The sequence below is a fragment of the Microtus pennsylvanicus genome, chromosome 18 (assembly GCF_037038515.1).
Source record: "Microtus pennsylvanicus isolate mMicPen1 chromosome 18, mMicPen1.hap1, whole genome shotgun sequence".
Lineage (NCBI taxonomy): Eukaryota > Metazoa > Chordata > Mammalia > Rodentia > Cricetidae > Microtus > Microtus pennsylvanicus.
This window is the reverse complement of record NC_134596.1, coordinates 41193743-41209785: the sequence shown is the minus strand read 5'-3', so window position 1 is coordinate 41209785 and position 16043 is coordinate 41193743. Positions and strand designations below refer to the sequence as shown.

Sequence of the window (16043 nt, the reverse complement as noted above, 5' to 3'; positions counted from 1 at the left end):
AAGAGTGGGGTACAGGGTCCATGGAGGAGTGGGGCACCCTAAGAGCCCACTGAACTGGGTGGGTTGAGCGTGACACCCCAGGTGCCTGTGACATAGCACATGAGGGACCCCCTCTCCTAGAACTGGCTGAAAGTTCAGTAAACCGGATGTTCTGATGACCTAGTTGGCAACTGTGTTCACATTTCCCTGAAAACAGGAATCTCTGTCCCACTGGGGATCTCGGCCAGGTGAGCAGGCTCCCCTGTTTGCCAGGAAAGGGGGTCAGGGCCCTGGTGGGCTCCTGTTGGAGGCGAGGCCCACAGGTACCACAGAACCCAGCCAATACAATGGCCTGGTCCAACTATGCCTTCACAGAGCTCATGCAGTGTGCCTTCCCAAGCCCAGGGTTGTCCTATGAAACAGCGGTGTCTTCTCAGGGGTGTGAGAGTGCGGACCGAGGATGCGCGGGAGAGGCTGGAGGCAGAGAAGTTACTGAAGGAATCCAGGAGAAGGCAAGGCTGTCTATCCAGGGCCCAGTGGCCACTTTGGCTGTGGGATTGCTTCCAGGTGCTTGGAGGGCGGGGAAAAGGCTGGGATGGAAGAGGGGCGGGCTGGGGAGGAAGACTCAGAGGCCAGTGCCTGAGTATTGCTGTACTGAGTTGGGCCCAAGAGACCAGCTAAAGTGCCGCAAGCCAAGTAAAGAGACAGAGGCAGGCATTGCTGTTCACCCTCCAGATTCTGAACCCACTTCTCACTTTACCACCTTCCTACCGCTGCCCTCAGTGAGGCAGATCCTCCCTTCCTCAAAACTTTCTTGCTTTCAAGTTCAATCTGACTCTGCATCTTGATGGCTTGCTGACTAAACTCTCCCTGGGTTCCCTAGTCCCTAGGAGACTGTAACCCTCTAGGCCCGGAGACCTCAGTTGGGAGGGACAGATGGGACTTCATCTGGAGGTGGCTGGAGAAAGAGGACCTGAGGGAGGAGAGAACTTCATGGATGAGGTGAAGAGGCCAAGGGTGAGGTGGACGGCTGTGGTGACCGGGCACAAAGACATGACTCTAAAAGTATGCAGATCTTATATAAGGAGGCCTTGGGAGACCTCAGCTAAGACAGGGTGGGGTGGGCTGAGGAATGGATGGAGGTGATCTGCCATAGAGAGCTGGGAAAGGCGGGATGGGAGAGTGTACAAGGCTCTGCCACTGGCTTTAAGATGGTGACGGAGAGCCTTTCTCTGTACCCATCCTCCTCCAATCTTTAAACAAAGGCGGGGGGGGGGGGAGGACAGGGGCTGGGGACACAGACACGTGGCTGCAGACAGGTGGGAGGGGTCACAGTCACTACTTCCCGAGAGTTGGGGTGGGGCAAAGGTGACAGGGTTATGAAGGAGGCTGAGGAGCAGGGTGGAGCCAGCTGAGAGAGTCAGTGTCCCCCGAGGTACCTCACGAGGAAGTGCATGCCACGGCCTGGGGTATCCGAAGTAAGCAGACTGGCAGGCCACAGTTTCTCCAAAATTATACTTTAATACATTCATGTGAGTTATACAAAGAGCCGGTCCCAGGGCCTGGCAGCGGCCAGCCCTAGGAGGTGACAGCAGCCTGATAAAATGTCTCCAGAGCTCAGGCACCGGGGCCGTGCGTTGGCCTCCAGGCCGAGTGCTGTGTGCAGTAGCACCTACACCCCACTGGCTGCTCCGGTGGGGATGCTAGCCCTAGACTGCCCCTCCATTCTCTGAGCCTTTAACCCTCTCTGGGCCCAGTTTCCTCATCTGTAAAGGGGGGCAGAGAGAACGGTGTTTCTATCTTCCTGTGCGTTACCGAGCATGCTTGCAAACTGTGGGTCGAGGCACAGCGAAACTGAAGAAGCAAGTTCTAGGATTGGGTCCAAGGCTCCCTTTTCTCCCTGCAGCCCACGAGAATGAGTGGGGAGCCTGAGGGGGTCTTGCTTCTTATTTTCCATGCCTGGTGAGGATAGGCATGACAGCTGGCACCGTGAGTCAGGAACCACACAGGTGACCCTGCTGGGCACCTAGCTCAGGGACTTGGGCGTGCGAAGCCAACGCTCTATCACTACCAGCAAGAGTCCAGCTGGCCTTCTCCTGTTCCTCCCACAGTTCCTGCCGCTGATTTGTGCGACCCTGAACAAGCCCATAAACTTTGTTTTCCTTTTCTGTTTAGTGGTGGGGATTATACTCGGTAGTGTCAAACCCCAAGGTATGCTGGATGGAGGGAGAGTGGGATTGTGGGGGCAAGATGAGAAAGAGAGACTCATACTGGCGTGTAAATGAGGAGCCCTGAGGCAGAGAAGCAGAAGGTCTGTGGGTTCCTGTCTGAGAAGAAGGAGTGTGCAGCAAGGATGCTCGGATCCTGGTTAGGGTAGGGCCACTTTTGGTCCACTTGACCGCCTGCAGGCACTGCGCTGGCAAGGCTTAGGTCCTGGAGACGGGAAGATGAAGGTTTGATTCGTTTTTGGCTTTGGCATCTCTTTCAGCCACAGATTCTTAAAGGAACCTTGTTTTTTTCTTGCGTAGAAGGCAAATAACACAGAAACCTCCAAGAGTTGGCTTGGATTTGCCTCTGCAGCTGCTAAGCTGAGTGCAAAATAGAACCAGATAGCCAAGGCTCTCTCTCCCTCTTGGCTCAGAAGCCAGGGTGGGGCTCGGATGGAAGGAGGCCGGAGCAGGGGGCTGGGAATCCAGGCAGCACTGGGGTCAGTGTCTGTAACAGGAGAGCACACTGGGGTGAAGGGCTTGTCCAGGGCAGGACACAGACCGACCTGGGTCTGGCTGGAAGTCCACGCTGGTTCAGCTGAAACATCAGAATCTGGCGCAGGAGTCCAGATTCAAGACCTTTGCGGGAGGTTCTGGCTCTCTCTTCCGGTCACAAGTTCTTCATTTGCAGAGAGACTGAAAGCCATTATCGGCAGACGCGACGGAGCTCTGTGTGGAAGTGGCTCAGACAAACCATCTCTCGGGTTGGGCTCTCCATGACCAGCTGGGGACTGCAGGTCTGGGGGCTCAGGCCCACCACATTGCGTGGTCACTGGCTCTGTGACAGTCTCTCTTGCCAGAGGACAGGGTCTGGCCTGAAGCAGATGCTCAGTGGAGAGCTGTTGGTACGCTCTGTTCTGTAAACTGCCACAGCTGGACCACATACACAGCCTAGGAAGCAACTACCTGTTTATGCGGTGGGATTCAGGATGCTGAGCCCCTGGTCACTGTGTAACCTGAGTCAGACCCCCAGCTTCTCTGCCTCTCTGGCTACCACACCGAGGTAGATCCCTCAGGCTTTGTACTGTTGACTGAACTTCTGCCTGCGGAGGAAGCAGCAGGTGGCCAGCGTGGTGAGGACGATGGCAGAGACCAGTGTGAAGGTGAGGATGATGATGAGGTTGATGTTCTTGAACCCACCCTTCCCACAATCCTTGGGACTCACGCGGCTCAGGGGCACCTCCTCCTGGGAGTCAAAGCGGCAGGTGAGGTCCCGAGTAGCGTCCACGTCTACCCGTCCCTGGTGTAGCTGAGTTGCCAGCCAGCCATTGCCGCAGCAGCTGAGCGGATTTCCCTGCAGGTACAGGCGCCGGAGGCTAGTCTCCAGGCCACCCATGGCATTACCTGGCAAGAGGCTGAAGCTGTTGTTCCGCAGATCCAGCACCTCCAGGGATACAGCCTGTGTCCAGGCGGGCAGGTGACTAAGGCGGTTTTCAGAAAGGTTAAGGAGCTTGAGGTGGCGGAAACATGGCAGGTCCACCTTCAAGACGTTCAGCCCGTTGCCCTGAAGTTCCAGTACCTCCAAGGATGCCTCTAGGCCCACCAAGGCTCCAGTGGCCACATCCAGGCCAGGGTTGTCAGAGAGGTCCAGCTCAGTAAGTGGGGTGTGGAGAAAGCTGCCGGCCCTGAGCATCTCCATTGAGTTCCCTGCCATGTTCAGAACACGAAGGGTGGGGATCCCAGAGAAATCCACACAGCCTGGGGGACCTGGTTCTGCTCGGCCCCCACAGGGACTGACCTGATTTCCCCCTAGGTTGAGTCTCTGCAGGCTGGCTAGGCTGGCAAAGGTATAGGGTGGCAGTTCGTGCAGGGCATTGTCCTGCAGGAGCAATGTCTTCAGGGACCCCAAGGCTTTGGTGCCCAGTTCCAACGCTTCCAGCACATTGTGGCTCAAGTCCAAAAGCACCAGGCAGGGCAGGGAGCCCACGCGCCGGGCCTCAAAGGATTGCAGGCAGTTTCGGCTGAGGTTAAGGAAGCGCAGGGAGATCAGATGTTCAAGAAAGCCGGCAGGAACCAGATCGATCTCATTGTAACTCAGATCTAGGTTCAGGAGCTGAGAGAGGGGTTTGGTGCTGGTGTTCCGGCTGGGGTTGGATAGTAGAGAGGCTGACCAGCCCTCAGAGGGTGCATGGAGGTCCTCACTGTCCTGGGGCAACCCCGCCGGGAGCCGGATGAGATTGTTGGATACGTTTAGGTAGCTAAGTCTTGGGAATGAGGCCAGGTCAGGAAAGTGGAGCAGCTTGTTCTCCCGAAGGTCGAGCCAGACCAGCTGGAACTGGGCCTGGGGTTCTGGGGCTGTCTGGAATGCCTCGATACTGTTGCAGCTTAGGTCAAGTACCTGTAGCTGTTGGAGGCTGAAGTCTGAGATGCAGGTGAGGGAATTCCTGGAGAGATTGAGGTGGGTTAAGTGGGGCACGGCCTTGAAGGCACCCTCCTCGATGTCCATCAGTATGTTGCTGTGGAGGTCCAGCTGCTCCAGGGCTGGCGTGCCCCGGAAGGTGTGGCGTGCCAGGCGAGTGAGGCTGTTCTCTGCCAGGGAGAGAGTGTGCAGGCTCGGGGCCTCACCCAACAGCCGCTCCACCAGACTGTCATACAGACTGTTCCCGGAGAGGTCCAGGGAGGCCAGAAGGGGCAAGCGGCCCAGACTGCCGCTGTTCAGTGCCACGCTCATGGCGAGCCGGTTGTGGGCTAGGTTGAGGTGTTCTAGGTGGGGCAGGGCCTGGAAGACTCCTGGCTGGAGGAAGCTGATCTCATTGACGCTTAAGTCCAGGTGACGAAGTGCCGTGTAGAAGCCCAAGGGGGAGACCAGGATACTCTGTAGCCTGTTGCTAGACAAGGAGAGAGCTCGGATGTCCAGTGAGAGCACAGAGGGGACCTGAAGGAGGCCAAGGCCCTGGCACAAGGCCTCCTTGTTCACCTAGAGAGAGCAAGGGTAGCGGAGAAGTTGGCATTAATAGGAGCAAGACAGTAGAACAGGACAGACAGTGTTCTCTAGGAAAGATGGCTAACTCTCTCCAAGCTGGGGGGTGGTGGTAGTTTGAATGTAATTGGTCCCATAAGCATATAGGGAGTGGCACTATCCGGGGGTGTGACTTTGTTGGAGGAAGTGTGCCACTGTGAAGTTGGGCTTTGAGGTCTCATATGCTCAAGTCATGCCCAGTGTCTCAGACCACTTCCTGTTGCCTTTGTGTCAAGAGGTAAGAACTCTCAGCTCCTGCTCCAGCACCATCTCTGCCTGCACACTGCCATGCTCCCTGCCATGATGATAATGGACTGAACTTCTGAAACTGTGAGCTGCCACCCCAGTTAAATGCTTTCCTTTGTAAGAGTTTCCGTGGTCATGGTGTCTCTTCACAGCAATAGAAACCCTAACAAAGACAAGGGCTTCCCCACGGACTCCCAGGATGCCAGAGCCTTTTCTTCACCCAGACAATGACACCAGCCTTCTCTCTGGCCCTGACTCTGGCAGTCTAGTGGATGCTGGGCAAGAGGGAGGTAGTAGACAGAAATAGTAGGTGAATCTAAGAATAGATACGTGCTGATTATTGCCCTGCTATACGGGAAACTAAGCTAAGCTCCACTCAGAGTGATCCACAGCTTCCAGGTCCACAGCTGGGTTGTGGCCACATCCCAGATAAAGTCCCAGCATTGGGCTGGGAACTCCTGCAGGGTGTTCCACCAGCTTCTTTGATTTGGTCCACCCAGCCTCAGATCTCATTCCTCTTATGACCTGGAGTAGGCTCTGGACACAATACTTTCTGCAGCTGCTACCTCCTCTCCATCAGTGGCCCCACTTCTGGTGGCCTGGTCCAGCACGGAACCCTGAAGGTGGCAGGAATGAGAAGACTGAGCAGGGGAATGCCAGGGCCCAACCAGCACTATCTGATGATAGCTGGGTGACCGCTACCAAGTCACAGCAACCCCCAAATTAACTGTCGTTCCCAGCACCTACTTTATATATCAGGGGTTTCTGACTGGTCACCCTGTCAACTACAGCCCCAGGTATAGGGGTGATCTGATGGAATTACACATTTTTATCAAAGCCCAGGTCAGAGAGGATAAGGGAGTGTCCAGGATCACCCAGATGGTATGGAAGGAGCTGGGATTTGAACATAGGTCTTTCTGCCATGCTTGTCCATCCACAAAGCACGTCTTTAAGGGTCATATGTAAATACATACCTCTATCTGCTCCCAGATTGTCACTCTAGGTCCCTCAGTCCTCCCTAGCAAATAGTGGGACTTCTACAACCAGCCAGCTTAGTTTCACCCCTGTCCCTGCCTGTCTCCACCAGCCGCCCCCACCACTGAACTACCCACCGCCTAAATGCCCAGAGACGGCTCAAAACCCACTTTGCCTACGGTATGCTTGGCCTTAGCATGGAGCGGAATCCATCAAGACTCTGCCCAACCTGTCCGCTGGCCTCAGTCCAATCTACCTAGCCACTCCTCCCACACTCTTTCACGCCCATCTCTGGACACGTGTGGATCAGATCTGTATGAGACTTCTACGCGGAGAACCCAACACCTCCAACTGTGTGTTCTCCCCATGGCCTGGTACCCCTAAACAAAGGCCAAGTGGGGAGCTGCAGCCAGTAATCTTGGAGCAGAGAAAGAAGGACTCCATTGATGGACATGGATGTCTTGGACCTGGCCCTCAGAAGGGCTCTGGAAATGGTTTGATGAATGAGTTGCAGACATCTGTGTTTAAGTAAAGGGCTGAGGCCTTGATCCAATCAATCCTGGGTGGTAGGGGGAGGAAGAGCTAATTCGGATATTCACATTAAAGCCACAGGAGACATCAGAGCAAAGGGAACCAGCCCACCTGCTATCCATATGCCAAAGTCAAGGCCTGCCCTGGTAGTGACTTGCCTGGGCCCTACAGGGATCCAGTGGTTGAGGTAGCCAGGAAGAAACACAAGTCTGCGACCCCTGCCTGGTCTAGCTCTGAGGCTCCTCCTGATGACCCCGAGGTGAGGGGCAAGGCAAGGCACTGTCTGGCCATGGGCACTGGTGTGAACGCCTTCTGTGTAAAGTACCTTGACTAGCCTTACACTTCCAGGAAAAGCTGCCAAATGAGATTCTAGGAGACCCAACAATACTCCTCGCCACAGAAATTAGATACCTATTTGCCACCTCCTGTACAGGAGCACCCTGCTGTAACCTGCAGCAGAATGACCCATTGCGAGCATGAATTTCTTTTTGTGTAAGCTGAGCTCTCAACACCCAGGTACCCAGGCTAGCTGGACAACACCACCATGCACGACTTACCCTTCATTTGCGGTGCACACACCACACTCTCCCATGTCAGCCCACACCCACATACCCTCCCCTCTGGATGAGCAAAAGCTCTCCAGGACACCAGCTCCAGAGGAACCATGGCAGGAGCTGGCACAGCCTGAGACTGTCTATCAGGTACTGCAGAGGCCCAGGGAGCACCTGGGGCAGGAGGATCCTTGAATCCCATCTCAGTGATGGACTGCCAGGAGTCTCTGGTGCAGAGATGATAGGGAATAGGCCTTGGCTATGGTTTAGCATCCCTACTCACACTGCAGTATCAACCACTGCTCTGCTTTCTTCCTGATGGGGGAAAAGGACATGCTTTCCAACTCCTCTTCCCATCCACACACACAGGAGGAACCTGTGTAAGGAGAAGCACTGGCCATGAACCGTGCAGGCGGAGCTGGATTTGAATTGAGACCCTGTCACTTCTACTCTCAAGGTCACAAGTCTTCTCCGCTGCTGTGTGCAGACAGGACTTTTCTGTGATGGTTCAGAAAGTCCTTTCCTGTCTATCATAGAAGGCTTCTCAGGGCATCTCTGCCCCGAGCCCTCTATCTGCTGGGTCAAAACCCTTCACCATCTAGGGCCTCAGTTCTCCAAGTCCCTGGGCATAGGGTGATATCTGAAGCCTTTCCTGCTGTTATTCTTGGTTGTAAGACTCGTAAGAGGCTTCCAAGGAAGAAGTGGTGGCCACCGCAGGGCACACAGACCCCAGGAAAGGGCTGCTGGCATTTCTGGCCTCTGTAAGCAGTGTGATTCTGTGCCCAAGTGCAGCTGGTGGTGGCCTCTCCTATCTCAAGTCTGCTTCACAAATGTCCTAGAGCAGTGGCTCCAGCCTTCCTAATGCTGCGACCTTTAATACAGTCTCTCATGGTGCGGTGACCCCCAACCATAAACTCATTTTTGTTGCTATTTCCTAACTATAATTTTGCTACCATTATGAATCATAATGTAAATATCTGATTTGCAGAGACCCCTGCGGGGGTCATGACCCACAGGTTGAGAAACACTGACCTAAAGGGTCATTTCCTTATCCTTCACAGGGTCACAATGTCTTTAGCATCTGTCCGGCTTGGAATAGGAAAAGAACAGAAATAGGTCAAGCCTGCCCTCTGTCCCCGAGAGGCTCTTGGTCTACCGGGTAGGATAGCCTTGGGCCATGCACCCAGCACCCCACATCCTCAGTCTGCTCAGCATGGAGGTGGGTGGAAGGGCATGAAGCCGGAAGAGGAGCAGCCGAAGGAGTCGGCCAGCAATGCCAGGGGAGGCTTTCTGGGCAAGGTGGCATTTGACCTGGCTATACTGAGTGAGGGAATTCTAACCGGCAGGCAGGCCAAGTCCAGGAGCCCAGCTGGGAAGGGGATCTGTGCCCAGGAGAATCAGTACAGGGGAGTCTTTCCCAGTTTGTCTCTTCCCCAGCACCTTTCCCCCAGTAGCTCTCAGAAGATAGGGAACAGAGAGCCTGGGTGGGTGTCCCTCTGTCCCTAGCCTAATGATCTTGGTTAGGTCACCTAACCTCCCCCAAACCTGTGTTCCTTATATAAAAAAGGAACAAGAGCATTGGGTAAGCAGGCTTCTGAACAGTCTAGGGTATGCGCAACAAATACCAAGGCAAAACTCGCACCTTTCCTAGGTCCTCTAACCTTTGCTCCTGCGCTGGGCTGTGGAACACCCTTCACCCAGCAAGGATGGGACAGGCACCCTTACTCTGCCTGCATGGTGTCTTACCGTCCTGCAGGGCAATTGGTCCCGGTGCTGAGAGATAGCCAGGCCCAGAGTCAGCATGGCCGGGAGTAGCAGGAGCTGGTGGCTCATGGCTCTGCCTATGGAGGAGAGGAAAGAGGAATAGGTGAGGCCACTGCTCCCTGCACTACCAGCAGCACCCACTTGCCCTCCCTCGAAGCTTCTAGACCAGAGCTAAGAGCAAGAGGAATATGGGCTTCGTGACTCAGGGGAGCTGAAAGTAGTGGTGTCCAGAACTTTTGGGGCCGGGGTAGGGGGCTAGGGATTGGGACTTTGAGGCCAAGTTGAGTCTTTACTCAGAGGAAGCAAAACTTTTAAAGCAATGCATGACTTGTCTGCTTTGGGTTTACCTAAGGCCCACCCGAGGCTGTTGAGATAGCTCAGGGCTAAAGGCACTTGCCAGTGAGCCTAAGTGGATTGAGTTTGGTCTTGGGACCTCCACGTGGGAGGAGAATACTGGCCCCTGGACTTCACTAATCTCTACACATGTACCCACTCCCTTCAAATCAAGAAAATGTAATTAAAAAAAAATTATAAAGGTCAACCTACTAGAAGAAAATTAAGAGTGCTAAAATTAGGGGTGTTCAAGACGAAAAGGGACCCTAGGGCAGGGTTGGCTGGAGGAAAACCTCAATTCGGTTTCCCCCCAGGCCTCAGGCAGGCCCCAAGCCCAGCCTCATAGGCTCCAGACGCTCCCTCATTTTGACCTTTTTCTTTCGGTTGGAATCCTCAGACTTTGTCATTGTTCGTCATTGTTCGGGGTTGGCCAGGGCACTAACAGGAAGCCCCACCCCAGCGCACTGCCAGCCCTCTACTTTCACTGACCACTACCGTGTAAGCAGGGTGGGGGCCCACGAGGACCCCAGAGGCCCTCAGCAGGGGTGAATCCCTGAGCCATGTGCTGAGGAGACAGATCAGCCAATTCATCTGATTAATTAACGAATGAATGAATCCAGTTGCGCCCATGCTGGATATAACCTCACATCTAGCTCTGTGCTGGGAAACAGTCATGAGCATGTGCTGAAGAGATCACAGCCTGGACACAGCCGGCTCACAAGAAGGGACCACGGGACTCAGAGCTGAACACCTGGCAGCTCCCTCCTCTCCGGTAGGTGCCTGCTGAGTGACCCTATTCAGGTCCCATCATCTCTCTGAGGTAGATGACAACCACGTCAAGTTCTGCTGAGGATAAATGGGACATAGTCTACGGGAGTGTCACAGCTTATCAGACCTCTGCCGTCAAACCTGACAATTACCAACTCTTTCAGTCCCCACAAGGACTCGGTTCCATTTTTCTTACACTTCTCATCTTATAGAAGAGGGGAAAAACCAAACAAATGACAAAAACCAAACCAAAACAAAACAAAACCAGGGCTCAGAGAGGCTGAGCCATACACACACCTAAGGCATCACTGCTAAGGGGAAGGCTACCTTCTGGGTCTGTGCTACCTCTACACTTGAAGGTCTCCACAGAGGGTGCTCAGTGTAAGAGCTACCTCTCTGAGGGTGGCCTCAGGAGATCGGCAGGCCTTCGTGGTGTCAGGACCCACCAGCCATGAAGGCTGCTCTGCCTTCATCTTGCTGAGACACACAATGGCCTGGCCAGCGTGGCCCTTTTAACGCTCCTTCCTGACTCCCCCAGGGCCCAACCCTGCCCCACAACACTCTCCTTTCACTGCAGGTTGTGAGTTCACAGGAAATTTTGTTCTTTTGGTTCAAAAGCAGTCCCCACCTGCTTTTGAACATTAGCATACTCAGAACCAAATGAAAACCCCTGGTCTTCATCTCTGGCTTCTTATCATACCCCCCCGCCAACTTTCTGGGTCCTGAATACATGTATTTCCTTTGGACCTCTGGGTACTTTCAGTGCCCGAGCCTTGCCTTCTTTTGTTCCCCCTATGGCTGAATACCTACCTCCCCACCTCACGGACTGTGACTTGGATGCCATGTCCTCCGGGAAGCCATTTCTGGTTCCCCTGGGCTGTGTTCTTCAGACTCTTACAGTTGCTGAGCTTTGGACAACCCAGTGTGGAGCACGGAGCTCACCCCAATATGCTCCCCAGCCCGTGAAAGGAAAGCACCCCAGATGCACACCAGCATTTGAGTCTCCAATGCAGAAAATGTGGGTGAAAGGAGGTCCCCCGACTCCTTGTGTCCTCTTGCCCCCATCCTTCCATATCCCACCAGGTTCAAAGTTGCCGACCTTCAGTGCAACAGCCAACTCTACTTTCTGAGTTCTCGCTTCCCTCCACTACGGGACAACCAGCTCCATACATGGCGGTCAGCAATGTTTCAAAATCACCCGGCAGATCTCAGGAGTCACTTTGAAATCTCCAGGAGCATCCAGGTTTCACTCTTTCTCCCATCAGCTCCTCCTACCACCTTCTCACCTCCAACAGCTCCTCAGTCACACCCCAGTACCTTCACTGCCTGCCTGGGGCTCTGCCTTGTGCTCCCTCTACCCAGAAGGCTCTTGCTCGGGCTCCACTGTGTTGTAGCTCCCCGACGCCGATCTGTTTCGTTCTTCAAGTAGATGCTCACTAAAGTTCTCTCGAGAAACAAGTGGCTGATCAAGGGCAGAAGTTCTGCTGCCAAAAGGACACCAGGACCCAGGAGCTCCCACAGCAGACCTGGGGTTAAGGAGGAGATGCCCAGGGGTTCCATTGCTCCCCCCTCTGTCAAATCCTGTTCTGCCCTAGCAGAGGGCACGTGAGGTTCTGCACGTCTAGAAGGGACAGCCCCCACTGCACCACAGATCTTTGGTAGAAAGAAGCCACGGCTGTGCCTTTCCCCTTCAGCCTCTCACAGGGAGGACCAGGGGCATTAGAATTCAGGCTCACAGTCCAGCTCCACCACTAGCTAGTCTGAGTCCTCCAGGGCAAGTTCTTTCACCTCTCCTACCTGGGCAATCTGTCTGCTGTCCGTGGCACACACCAGTTCCCATTGTACCACTGTCCACCCTTAGCCCAGGTGGGAAGTACCAGGACACCACAGTGTCCTTCCCAGATGGTACAGGGACCAATAGGGCTGAGCATCCCGGGCGAGGTACACTAGGAACAGAGGTCTGCAGGCACGTGACTGCATTCTGACGTGGAGGAGTATTAAAGACTCTCTGTGTACGTGCTTGTGTGTGTCTCTGTGCGTGACAGAGAGAGAAAAGGACAGAGAGAGATAATGCCCTACTCTGCAAGGAGGTTACACGTTTTCCTAAGCCCTTGACTGATCTCAGGCCTTTTCATCCTCATAACCACCAAGTGAGGGAGTTACTGCAATTCCTTTGTACAGATCAGAAGATTGAGGCACAGGAGGGCGAAGTGCCTGATCCCCAGCCCCTAGATGTGGGGCAGGGGACTCACACAGATCTACAGACCCTTCCTGTTGTGTGGTCTCTAGCGGCACGGACCCCACTGGCCCCCTGGAGCACAGGAGATTAGGAGAAATGACTTACCCAAAGTCACTTGTACAGTAAATAGAAGAGAGGGAGCCAGAATCCAGCCCCTCTGTCTCCAAAGGAGCTGCCAAGACTTCTCTCGAGCACGCTGGGCGGTAGTGCTCTGGTCTGCTCTGACGTACTGGCAGAGGGGGCCTGGGAGGGCAGCTTCGAGACTCACAGGGCAGTGAATCACTAGGGCAGCCCCGTTCTGGAGCCATCCCACATCTCAGGGGAATCAGACCTTAACCCAAAGGAATGTGGCTTTGATGCGGAATGTCAGAGAGGAGGTGGAGCGGGGATGCCTCCCATCTATCACCCACAAAGCAGGTCTGCTTCAAGTCTCTCCAAAGAGTGCTGGGGTATCCCCTCCAAAAACAGCAGTGGTGCTCTGGAGAGTCCATGTCCGCCTCGGGAAGACTTGAATTCAAACCCTCCTCCGCTAGCTCTACTGTGTGCTCCTAGGCACGTCCAGGACTTCCGGCCTTGATTGTCCCAGCTGTCAAATGGGACCACCCATCTAAGCCCTTCCGGGGGAGATCGACTAAGACCTGGGTCCGGCCCAGGTTCCCGAGTCTCTGCCGCTGTCCGCCGCCCCTACCTGGCTCAGCGCCGCCGCCGCCTAGCTCCTCGGCACATCGTTTGCGCAGCCAGCCGGGGTCCAGCCCGCCGAGCCCCGGCCGCTGCTGCGCCGCCGGCCGCGAGGGGGCGGCGCCCGCCCTTTAAATCGCCCTCCCCGCCCTGCCACGCCCCCTAGGGGGGACTCCGAGCCTCGGGGTCCTAACGCCGCCTCTCCAGCTGTGCGACATCTGGGAACGGAGTCTGCATCCATCCCCTCTGACCTGGAACTGCCCGGCCAACGCTAGGGTTGGAAGAACCCCGGGAGGGAGGAGGAAAACGAAGGAACCTAGGCTGCTGGGGCAGCCGCACGTGCAGCCGTGGGCCCGCGAGGCCCGGGGTCAGGGAGTCCGAGGTCCGCGGAGGAAATCCTGGCGCCGCTACACCCGGGCGGCGGCCACCCAGAGGTGACTGACAACCGCCGGCACGGAAGGAAGTGACCCTTCTTTGGCCCTGGGACGGCCCTGAGGGGGGTTCCCCGTACCTCAGCTCTCCTGTCTTTAAGTCATCTCCGAGCCTGTCAAAGTTCCCAGATAACTGATGGAGAAACTGAGGCTGGGAGTTGCGGGGTGGGGGGCAGGTGTGATATGACCGTAAATACATGTGAAAAAAAAAACCAATTAGCTAAGGCTAGCCAGGCCCCCATGTATAGTTGGGGGACCCGAGGCTCGGGAAGGTTAAATTGCATATTGAGCCTTAGGACTTCCTCAAAGAGATACTTGGCCCTTCTCAGTCACTGGCGCCACACCCTGCCTGGAGCACCAACTGGAAAGACAGGTGTTCTTGAGAGGAGAATGTTGCCACTGTCCTCCGGGCCTGGCTCCTCAGTCACAATGTTCTCCCTGATGGTCACAGCGCTGGGAGAACGTCCACCCCATCCTAACAGCGTGAAAAGGAGTAGCGGCAAGTCTCATGGTGCCCAGAGTCCTGACTCAGCCTGAGGTCAAGCAAAGCTTCGCGAAGGAGGCAGCCCCTGTCGCTATGAGGAGTGGAGTCGGCTTGGGCTGCAGGTGAAGGATGCAGTAAGGTCAGGCAGAGTAGGCAAGCTTCCGACTCCCCCACCCACCGCCCAGCCACCTGGGGCTCCCAGAGTCCTGGTTCATCCCTCCGCACTTCTCTGTATTATCTAGTCAGACTGAACTCAGTCTCTCTCTGTAACGCGGGGATGTCAAGAGCTGCATTTTGGTTGTGGTGCCGGGATAGGAAGAAAGGAATGTAGGCTGGGGCCAGCACCCAGGGGGCTTTAGAGAAAGAACACCCCTCCTCTGCAGCGTCAATCAGGCGGACACCAGGTTCGTTTCCCTGGGGTCTCGGTTAGAGGAAGAGGCTTCGTGGCCACTCTGCAGAGTGAGCAGAACAGGGATGGACAAAGAGATTCAGGCAGGCTGGGGCTCTCCCTGCCTGCTCACCTCTTAGGGCCTGAGGCTGTCTTTCTTGCCCTAGAGCTTGGCTTAAGGTGGGGGCAGGGCGGGACTGGCATCGCAGCTACAGGATGAGTGGCTGCTTCCCTTGTGCCCCCAGAGTCTGCGGTTGTGGTTAGGAAGCACATGAAGTTCTGCCTTATCGTATTCAGTGCCCGGATGGGGCTCCCCAAGAGGTAAGAGATACAGGGGCAGCCAAGCATGGCCACCGCTAAAGAGGTCTCTTGGGCTTGAGGACCAAGCCGGAACTCTTCAGCCCCATCTTGAGCTGTCATGCTGTGTGACTCGGGGAAGGCGGCTTGCTGTGGAGCGAGACAATAGTTGTGCTGCCTGGGAGACGTCATAAAACATAAAACATAAGATGGCCTTGGTTAGAAACCCAGTGAGGAGCCTGACCCCCTTCCCTGTTGGGAAATAAAATTTCTCAGCTGCCTCTCTTGTGGGCAGATGTGAGGCTAAGGAGGGAGAACAAGGAGGTGGATTGATCCTGAGGTGTAAAGGGTCTCATCCAGGAGGCAGAGCTGGAGTCTGCAGGGGACATAGGCCAGAATCTAAGCAGGGTCTGATTTACAAGGTCACTGTGGGGTGCTTTATTCTAAGGCCCACGGAGAACAGTTTCCTTCCAGAAAAAAACCCAGAAGCCGGGTGTTCTCAGTATGGTCATCAGGTGGCAGGTCAGACACCAACTCAGCTGTTTTAATGGAAATGCTTCCATCTTGACACTTCTTATCCTGGGCCCTTATTGCTCACACTCCGAGAGCGTGTCTCTCAGGCACTGAGTCTTGCTCAAGGCTCCTTGGGAGGGTTTTGCTCAGGCAGGCTGACACTTGAGGACACAGGCTGGAGCTAGTGATCCAGAAAGCCAATGAATGGTGTCTATAGCGTGTGGGTCTTGGAGCAGAGGGCTAGACCTCTCCAACTTCCTGTTTAACAACTGATTAGAGTGAGAAGGAGCCTGAGAACACGGTTCCCTAATTTAGCTTCCATCGCTCTTGGCTGAGCACCCGCTCTGGGCCAGTCATCCTTATTTGGTGTCCCAGAGTAACGATGGCTACAAATGGCTACAGTGTCTTTATTCTCACTCACTGGTAAGTGAGGCTTGGAGAGACCTAGTAACTGTCTCAAGCCATACAACTTGGGGGTCAGCAACTAATCCCGGGCTTCCTTTCTACACAAGAATCTCGTGCTCAGCATTGGCTGTCTTCATTCTGTGCCCCTGCCCAGCACCCGTATGGGCTCCTGGGAGTCAGGGAGTTCCCCATCAGCTGATATCAGGGCCTTGTCTGCTAGAGCAGAACCCCGGCT

The 16043-nt window shown here is 55.1% G+C and overlaps 1 protein-coding gene across 2 annotated transcripts; it reads right to left on the bottom strand.

The window, feature by feature from the left end:
* Window positions 1-1480: 1480 nt before the first annotated feature.
* On the bottom strand, window positions 1481-13404 carry Lrrc32 (leucine rich repeat containing 32). 2 transcript variants are annotated; one of them, XM_075952554.1, is made up of 3 exons: window positions 13301-13404; window positions 9255-9349; window positions 1481-5163 (listed from the first exon to the last, which is right to left on the bottom strand). In XM_075952554.1, the coding sequence occupies exons 2-3, from the start codon at window positions 9339-9341 to the stop codon at window positions 3259-3261; spliced, it is 1992 nt and encodes a 663-aa protein (XP_075808669.1). In that variant the 5' UTR covers window positions 9342-9349; window positions 13301-13404; the 3' UTR covers window positions 1481-3258. The 2 variants fall into 2 exon arrangements, with proteins under 2 accessions (XP_075808669.1, XP_075808670.1); XM_075952555.1 differs by having other exon boundaries at window positions 12718-13395.
* Window positions 13405-16043: the final 2639 nt, after the last annotated feature.